We start from the raw sequence: 9,598 nt of genomic DNA, 5'->3' as shown, positions 1-9,598 counted from the left end.
CAAACCTGTGTAACGATCATGCTCTTTAATTAGCTTCTTGATATGCCTCACCTGTCAGGTGGATGGATTATCTTGGCAAAGGAGAAATGCTCACTAACAGGGAAATAAACAAATTTATCCACAAAATTTGAAAGAAATAAGCTTTTTGTGCCTACGGAACATTTCTGGGATCTTTTATTTCAGCTCATGAAACATGTGACCAACATTTTACATGTTGTGTTTATATTTTTGTCCAGTGTAATTCTGGTCCCGGAGGGCTGAAATATTTCTAGTTTTCATCCTCTCCTAATAAGGGACTGGTTCAGACCTGGGACACCAGGTGAGTGCAATTAACTACCAAGTAGAAACAAAAACCAGAAGTGTTTCAGCCCTCCAGGACCGGCATTGAACAGCCCTGAATCTGTAGCAGCAATATACAAACAACACTCAGAGCTAAATAGCATAGTTCCAGTAACAGGTGTTTATTGGTAGTACCTCTCCTCTCAGGACAAATGCCCATATTCAGGTAGTTCAGTCAGTTACTAATATTCACTACATCCTCTCCATGAAAAACTTCCACACCAAAATAAGAAATTTGATTGTAGTACAAAAGATAAAAGCTATAAAACAGTCGTATCTGGTGAAAAAAAAAAAACTATTTGTTAATTAAAGCTCTTTAATGTCCTTTCATACACTTGATTAGAGCCTGGCATCTACATTAACATTACAAATCCACTTTGTAAAAAGAAAAGTGAAATGGACCATTTTCAATAATAACACTATGGTTATAGCACCGTTGAAATGTAGAAAAAGGCAACTTGAACTGTCCTAGCTAGCTAGCCACGGTTACTGTAGGTGACCACGTTTGTAGTGTCACATGAGTATGTTTCTCCTGAAAGACACACACACGAACTCACCCATACATTGTCAGTTTACCTCACAAACATGAACACTCTAAAGACAGACTATCAGATGCTCATGCTCACCTCTCACTCATAACTAACAGATTTTTTTGCACATTCAATGTCCAGGAAAGTCAAAGCATATCCTAATTATTTCCCCTCTTACCTATATTCAACCCCCTTCTCTTTATCTAGTTTCTAAAATGATTGATGTTTATGATTAAAATCAACCCCCATTTTCCCCTCCCTTTCAGTCTTGGTCTCAGGCTTGAATGTCACTAATACAAGTCTTTAGTGTGGGTCTCAGTTTGAAGTTCATTGGAACCCCTCTTCCTCCTCCTTCCCTCGTCAGTCTCGTAGGCTGTTGATGAAGGCACAGATCTTGAGGGCGGGTCCTAGTTTGATGTTCATGGTGGAGATGAGGTGTTCTTCTCTGAGTAGCAGCAGGGCCTGTCCATCAATCTCCTGGGACAGGAACTGGGCAGCCAGGTCCTCACAACCTGGGAGGGGAGGAGAGAGAGTGAATACGCTATGAAAAGGGACTGCTCACTAGGAATGAACATCAACCTAAAATACACTTTGGCGTGGGTTATAGACAAACCAGAACTGTTGGATTTCTTTGATCTATTTCAGGGTTACCCAAACTGAGTCCTTGGGCCCCCTTGGGTGCACACTTTGTTTTTTTTGCCCTAGCACTACAAAGCTGATTCAAATAAGCAACTCATCATCAAGCTTTGAATCAGCTGTGTAGTGCTAGGGAAAAACCCAAAACGTGCCCCCAGGATCGAGTTTGGGAAACCCTGATCTAATTGACCAGTTGGCCATGGGTTCCATTTTTACAGATTCCCCTATGAAGACTCTTTATGCATTGTTTACTTCATTGACTGTTAATGAATGAGTACTGACCTTGTAGTGAAGAGATGAACCTGCAGACCTCCTCCACACCCCAATGGGCGGGGCTCCCAGACAGGAAGTTGGCCTCGTCCAATGGGAGGCTGCCTTGAGCCGAGTCGTCCAAATGGGGATCGCAGTGGGCGGGCCTAGGGCAGGAGAGGGAGGAGCTAGGGGAGAGTGATGGGGAATCTTCTTCCTCCTCCTCCTCCTCGTCACAGCTGGACACATCCTCCGAGCGACTGGACTCAGAACGACACTACAGCCAATCATAGAGAGAAGAGCGTCATACATGTAGGCCTGCAGTTTAAATATGGTACTGGAACTGACCCTGTATGTATGTATGTATGTATTATACATACACACTGAACAAAAATATAAACACAACATGCAACAATTTCATTGATTTTACTGAGTTACAGTTCATATGAGGAAATCAGTCAACTGAAATAACTTCATTAGGCCCTAATCTATGGATTTCCCTACTGGGAGTACAGATATGCATCTTTTGGTCACAGATAGCAAAAAAAAGAAAAAAGGGTCTCGATCTCGTCACTGTATTTTTGTGAATTCAAATTGCCATCGATAAATTGCAATTGTGTTTATTGTTCCAGCAGCATACCACCCTGCATACCACTGCTGGCTTGCTTCTGAAGCTAAGCAGGGTTGGTCCTGGTCAGTCCCTGGATGGGAGACCAGATGCTGCTGGAAGTGGTGTTGGAGGGCCAGTAGGAGGCACTCTTTCCTCTGGTCTAAACAAAGATCCCAATGCCCCAGGGCAGTGATTGGGGACACTGCTCGGTGTAAGGTGTCGTCTTTCGGATGGGATGTTAAACGGGTGTCCTGACTCTCTGAGGTCATTAAAGATCCCATGGCACTTATTGTAAGAGTAGGGGTGTTAACCCCGGTGTCCTGGCTAAATTCCCAATCTGGCCCTCAACCATCACGGTCACCTAATAATCCCCAGTTTACAATTGGCTCATTCATCCCCCTCCTCTCCCCTGTAACTATTCCCCAGGTCGTTGCTGCAAATGAGAACGTGTTCTCAGTCAACTTACCTGGTAAAATAATGGATAAATAATAAAATAAAAAAATTGTCTGTAGCTTATACCTTCCCATAACTCCACCGCCACCATGGGGCACTCTGTTCACAACGTTGACATCAGCCAACCGCTCGCCCATTTAACACCATGTGGACTGCGGTTGTGAGGCCGGTTGGACATACTGTCAAATTCTCTAAAACACCGTTGGAGGCGGTTTATGGTAGAAAAATGTATATTAAATTCTCTGGCAACAGTTCTGGTGGATATTTCTGCAATCAGCATGCCAATTGCACACTCCCTCAAAACATGTGACATCTATTGTGTTGTGTGACAAAACTGCACATTTTAGATTGGCTTTTTATTGTCCCAAGCACAAGGTGCACCTGTGTAATGATCATGCTGTTTAATCAGCTTCTTGATATGCCACACCTGTCAGCTGGATGGATTATCTTGGCAAAGGAGAAATGTTCACTAACAGGGATGTAAACAAATGTGTGCACAAAATTTGAGAGAAATAATCTTTTTGAGGGTATGGACATTTTCTGGGATCTTTTATTTCAGCTCATGAAACATGGGACCAACACTTTACATGTTGCGTTTATATTTTTGTTCAGTATAGTATGCTTACTTACTTTATCATGTTCTTCTTATTTTTCTATCTGGTGTGTTTCAGTTCTACCTTGTTATTTTTGGTATTACATTGTTATTGATTACTGCAGTGTTGGGGTTAGAGCTGGTGAGAAACTAATTTCACTGTACTTGTGTATGTGACATTCAAACTTGAAACAGGAGGAGAGTAAAAAACAACATTTCTATTTCATGGATCAGAAATTTCCACTTTACCTCCTTGACAGGCAAATGTCTGCCGGCTATTTTAGCGCAGGCGATCTCCGAGCTACTCCTGCGAGGACCCCTGCGTCTGACGATGCTGTCTGGGGGAACGGGAGGACCAGGCGGCCGTGCAGAAGCTCGCCCCCTACTAACCTGGAAGTGGTGACTGCAGCTCACATTGTATCTGGAGGAGAGTGGACAAAGCAGGTAATAACAAGGAGTCAATACTGTTGGATGCACCCAGGACAAAAATGTGATGTCAACAGTGCTGACTTTAAAGTGTAGATCTGTTCTGGTCAGAGAGGTGTGTGATATAGTGAGAAGACAGGTGAGGTGGCTAGGGTACCTCTTAGCACAGGTCTTGGAGCAGAACCTCTTGGAGCCCCTGAACTGGCTAGCTGGAGCCAAGCTCTCACAGTACTCACACTTCAACACTGGTGAGGAGAGAGTCAGACTGTTAGTACAGAGATGACTAGGGGTCAGAGGAGGCTGGTGGGAGGAGCTGTAGGAGGACGGGCTCATTATAATGGCTGGAATGGAATAAATGGAACGTTGTCAAACACATTACAATGAGCCTGTCCTCTTATAGCTCCTCCCACCAGCCTCCAATGCTAGGGATGACAACTACTGTACAGAATCAAGCTATAGTACTGCAACATCTCACAGACAACTGGATCAGAGGCAGAATCGAGCTATAGTACTGCAACTTCTCCCAGGCAACTGGATCAGAGGCAAAATCAATTTTTTAAAAAGGCTAGCGCATCAGTCAGCTAGTATAGAGTGTATTCTTTAAGGAAGGTAGAAAATGTACCACCCACTAACCTGCAGGGCCTCCATTGTCAGCCTGTTGAACACTCATGGCTAGAGGCTCCTTCACTGGCCCAGTCACCTGTTAATCAATGTCAGGTTTGGTTGTTAGAGAAGGATAAGTTCTGTGCAAACCTGATCCATGGTAAGCAGGTAGCTAGGTGCTAGCCAGGTATGTGAACTCACAGGGAAAGGCTCAGCTCCCTCCTGGATGACAAAACCCTCTATGAGGTGGGTGAGGACCTGAGGTTTGACCACCGCCTGGGGCAGAGGGGCTCTGTCTCCCTGACCCCCCACCCCCCAAGACAGGGTGGGGGGAGAGGAGAAGGCTGGCACCGCTTTAGGAGCTGGAGAAAGAGCGCGAGAGAAAGTGAGGGAACCAGGGTAGAAAAGAGTGTGGGAATTTGGGAATTTACACTATTGATTCAAAAAACAAACATGAATTTACACTATTGATTCAAAAAACAAACATGAGTTTACCAAATATGAATCATGCTGTGTTTTACAACTTAACCTTAAATCCTTGTATCAAGCAATCGCCAACCTTAGATAGGATTCAACTAAACAAGAACATACATTATATCTTCAGACATCTTACCTGAGTCCAACATGGGGGCGGGACATAGAGGGGCAGAATCTCTCATTGGTGGACAGCAAATTTGGGAAGGTTCGACTGCCATCTCATTGGTTGCATCAGTTTCCGACTTCCTCTTCAATGAGCCAATTGCAGGCTTTGCCTAATGCAACAGGAAGAGACAAGTTTTGATTAACACACACACACACAGACACACACACATCCCAACTATTTTAGTTTCTAAGAGAGTTACCGTGGTGTTCCCTCCAGTAGAGGCTATAGCGATGCTTTTGTCCTGGGGGCAGCAGCTTCGGGCCTGTGCCAAAGCCTGGGAGTTTCCTACTGAGCCCTGCCTAGCTCCCACCAGCTGGACTGGGACATGGGGCGGGTGATGGCCCCCCGTGTTGAGCGGAGCCGGGAGGATAGGGGGAGGGTGGCGTGGGGGCAGCTGGACAGGTAAGCGGTGACCCTGTGAGGTTTTGGGCTGTATGTGCACAGGGCCAGAGCTGTGGCTCACCTTGTCCATGTTAGTGTTGGACTGCTGCAGTGGCTGCACCACCAAGGTCTGGGTGTTGACGTTAGTTTTGGGGGCGACTGAACCTATGGGGTAGCCCTGAGAGGAGGTAGGAACGTTGGAGGTGGGGACTAGGATGTGCGTCACCGTGGCAGCAGGGGTAACCGTGGTTACCGCCCGGGCCTGACAAAGGCCTGAGGGGGAGAGGAGGAGCTGGGAGAGAGGGAGCGTGGGAGAGGAGGCGGGAACTGAGGTGGCAGCGGTTGGGGCCATATTCAGCTGGTTTCCAGTCTTGACATTTATACTGGGGAGAGTAGTGGGATGAGTGTAGCTAGTCAGTTTGTTGGCCATTTGTTGCTGTTGCTGCTGGGGTTGTATCTGCTGCTGGGTGTTCTGAGAGAACTGCTGCTGTTGCTGCTGAGGATGCTGTTGTTGACTAGGAGAATAGTTGGCTGATAAAGGGAGAGAGTTTAAAGCATGTTTAAAGTTGGAATGAGAGACACAGTTCTTTGCATCTTAGTGGCACACAAATTGATAGAGAATTGTGTCTGCATATTGGAGGCAAAGATAAGTCCTTTCACCTGCGTCTCTCCTGTCTGGAAACTCCGTCTTCACTGCGGCCACTCTGGGAGTGGAGATACAGTGGAGAGCCAGGTTTTGCACCTGAAAGAGTAAGTCGAGTGAGAGAGAAAATAAGGCAAACAATTAGAAACAATATTATCTGTGCAAAATCTTAATTGCAGACAACTGTTGACTGAGAAAAAAATGCTTCTCACAACAGGAAGTGGTCACTACCTGGTCATTGTCAGATTGGGCATTGGAGGTGGGATGGACTTCCTGTTGCTGCTGTTGTTGCTGAGGCTGTTGCTGTGCAACTGTCGCTACAGCAGCCGTTGCTGTGCCACCAGGCATGAAGATGAGCTGGGAGGCTGCGAGGGGTGCCCTGAGGGAGCGGTTGACCTGTGGGCTCATAGGTCAGAGGTTATTGAATATAAAGAGGCTCCTTCTCAATTGACAAAAACATCAGTCTTCTCCTCATTCAACTCACTCTCAGGTACATCTGGCCCTGTCCGGCTGAGTTCCCACCCAGCAGCACTGATTGGCTGAGAGCTGATGATGTCACTGATGTGGCAGGGCCGAGTGGGCGGGGATTGCTCATGGTCCCTCCCCCAGAGGTGGTGCTCAGATTGACCTGTGACAAGAGGGAAAATGTTGACGCTGCCATATGTCAGGACTCTCAAAGAAAGCTAAGAAACTGCAATTCAGGATAACAATTCTTGCCACGTTTAATTTGAATTATTGACTGTGAAACTTACAGTGGTGGTTGCTTGGGAGACACTGTGGTTGGGAGAGTTGGACTGGCGACTAGCAGCAAGGGTGGCCTTAGAGAGAAACACAAAATGAAAGAGGTCAAGAGAAAGTAACAACTTTGAACGTTTTGTGACAGTGCAGTGCATTCCTCTGCTTAGTGTTATTACCTGTTATGTAAGGGATAATTAACGAGGGGCTATGTGTTCTATGGAAAATAATGAATGACGTGCAAGGTGTGCTCCGCGACGCGCTAGCGAAGTGGAAGTGACGTTCCACAGGGTTGCATTATTTTCCAGAGAACGCAAAGTGCCGAGTTGATTATCCCTTTTAGACCATGGCTATAATTTAACACATTTGGCGCTAGAAATGTGTTAATTTGACGGTAGAAATGTGTTCAACATCTACTGAAGTAGCTAGCAAGTTTAATAGATAGCCACAGTTGTCTTAGTAAACAAACAGACTTGCTAGTTTAGCTAACCAAAACGTCATACCTAGCTTGCTGCTATGAACATCGAATTCAACAATACCAATGTTTTCAATTCAACTTTTGCTTTCAAAAGAAGCTCAAACAGAACATGCAAGAATGAACTATAGCCATTGAATTCTACAGTGTGTTATAGGGAAATAGTGCATGCTCTAGAATGCCATTCAAGCCCATCAGAAACAAGTATTCAACAATGCCATGGTATAATAGTGTTATTACTTGTGTTACCTGCAATTGTCTTATTACCTGTTATTATTGCGTTATTAGCTGTTGTGTTACCCATTAGTGTTATTACCTGTTGTGTTACCTGTTTGTGTTATTACCTGTTCTGTTACCTTTCATTGTGTTATTATCTGTTGTGCTACCCGTTATTATTACCTGTTGCACGGCAGCCAGGTTGTGAAGCTGCTGGGCACTGTTGATTTGCTGCTGCAGCATGAGCTGCTGGAAGTACTGGGCTGCGTTCGGCTGTCTCTGCAGCGCCTGAAGGGCCTAGAGAGTACAAATCACCACCATCATCCTCAACATCATATTCATTAAGATTAACATCACTTTATTGTTCAAATACACACAAGGTCCAAGCGAAATCTGACTTCCGCTTTTAACCCAACCACTACGAAAGACACACATACAGGTATTTTTTGGAGAGGTGCGGGGGGCTGCGACACTGGGCACCCGGGGTGCTGTTAATGTGGGGGGGGGTTAAGTGCCTTGCTCCAGGGCACAACTGCAGGCAATGGCATCTAGGATTTGATACCAGCAACCCTCCAGTATGCACATGCTCTTCTTGACTGGTCATTCCTAGGCAAGGCTAGTAGTTCAACATTCAGTGCAGACAGTCGCCCTATTGTCAAAGATAATAATTCATGCAGCAGGCTTAAAAAAAATAATAATAATAATTCACCTGCACAGCTTGCCTCTCATACAGAGACATGTGGGCTATCTGGGGAGGGCGGGAGTTCCCAGCAGACGGAGCATTCCCATTGGTAGAGCCCGTGTTCTGGTCATCACCTGCATCCATGCTCTCTGCACAAAACACAGATGTCAATCAAATCATGCACTAATATCTTACAGTACTGTCAAATAATACTTTTTTCTTTCTTATATGAAAATATATACCATAACAATTGCAAAGCAATTTTATTAACTAGAAATCTATATTCTCAGTAGCAGACATTTGACCTCAATAGACCCCTACCCAGGTATCACGCTCTAATCTAATCTATAAATTAACTGGCCATAACTGTTAAAGCTATATCTTGCTTTATGTTGTTGCTATTGTTAGCTAGCGAATGCAATGGGTGAAATTGTCATTAGCGGTAGGAGACCGGCTGGCTGTCAACAACATGATCGATGACCGAAAGGGATGCACCAGGAGAGAACATGGACGGACAAGTGTGCTCTTCCAAACGTTTAAAACGTTAAATTAGACATTCAAAATGAAGGACAGACAATTTCGTTTGATATTAGATAGCTATATAATTTACTTTCAATGACTGGCAATGTTGAATTAGAACAAAACCTAGGCGAGATCATTGCAGCAATAGTCCATCTGGCTAACGTTAGCATAGCTAGCTAGCTATCAAGCTAGAGCTAGATAATAAGTTAATTGCAAGGCTTTGTGAACTCTTTCTCTTACCTCAATCTCCTGGACCTTTATTTTTTACCTTTTAAATATAAAATCCAGCTTTTATCCGTAAACGTTTTACGCATTTGCTTTTGGAAGGAATCTTTGGTGATGTTTTTCTGATTATTGTGTGAAGCAAACAACGGTGAGGCAGATGAGAGAAATCCCGCCCCCTCTCAATCTTTACCATTCCTTTTCCGGCGCCAAATATTACGTCATTGAGATGCATCAGAGACAGAACAGTAGGCAAATCTAAAATCAACCCCTACACCCTACACCCCATGCAATTGTGCAGATTTAAGACGATTTGACAGGTGTTAGTAATATGGCAATAGCTCCACATTGCACCTGTCAAATCCTCTCTTATACATTAAGGTGGATGCTACCAGGATAGTATTGAATGAATCGTGAATAATTGTATTTATTTTATTTATTTCACCTTTATTTAACCAGGTAGGCAAGTTGAGAACAAGTTCTCATTTACAATTGCGACCTGGCCAAGATAAAGCAAAGCAGTTCGACACATACAAAAACACAGAGTTACACATGGAGTAAAACAAACATACAGTCAATAATGCAGTAGAAAAATAAGTCTATACAATGTGAGCAAATGAGGTGAGATAAGGGAGGTGAAG

The 9,598-nt window shown here is 44.5% G+C and overlaps 1 protein-coding gene across 2 annotated transcripts; it reads right to left on the bottom strand.

Annotated features, from left to right (window-relative positions):
- Window positions 1–445: 445 nt before the first annotated feature.
- Window positions 446–9,153, bottom strand: LOC129837878 (polyhomeotic-like protein 1). 2 transcript variants are annotated; one of them, XM_055904371.1, is made up of 15 exons: window positions 9,004–9,153; window positions 8,241–8,362; window positions 7,715–7,828; window positions 6,858–6,923; window positions 6,590–6,733; window positions 6,337–6,501; window positions 6,123–6,204; window positions 5,281–5,993; window positions 5,052–5,190; window positions 4,640–4,800; window positions 4,469–4,535; window positions 3,993–4,080; window positions 3,659–3,830; window positions 1,788–2,031; window positions 446–1,381 (listed from the first exon to the last, which is right to left on the bottom strand). In XM_055904371.1, the coding sequence occupies exons 1-15, from the start codon at window positions 9,047–9,049 to the stop codon at window positions 1,230–1,232; spliced, it is 2,475 nt and encodes an 824-aa protein (XP_055760346.1). In that variant the 5' UTR covers window positions 9,050–9,153; the 3' UTR covers window positions 446–1,229. The 2 variants fall into 2 exon arrangements, with proteins under 2 accessions (XP_055760346.1, XP_055760347.1); XM_055904372.1 differs by having other exon boundaries at window positions 8,976–9,116.
- Window positions 9,154–9,598: the final 445 nt, after the last annotated feature.

Source organism: Salvelinus fontinalis, chromosome 38, assembly GCF_029448725.1.
Source record: "Salvelinus fontinalis isolate EN_2023a chromosome 38, ASM2944872v1, whole genome shotgun sequence".
In the NCBI taxonomy this organism is placed as follows: Eukaryota; Metazoa; Chordata; class Actinopteri; order Salmoniformes; family Salmonidae; genus Salvelinus; species Salvelinus fontinalis.
This window is presented reverse-complemented; position numbering and strand designations above follow the sequence as displayed.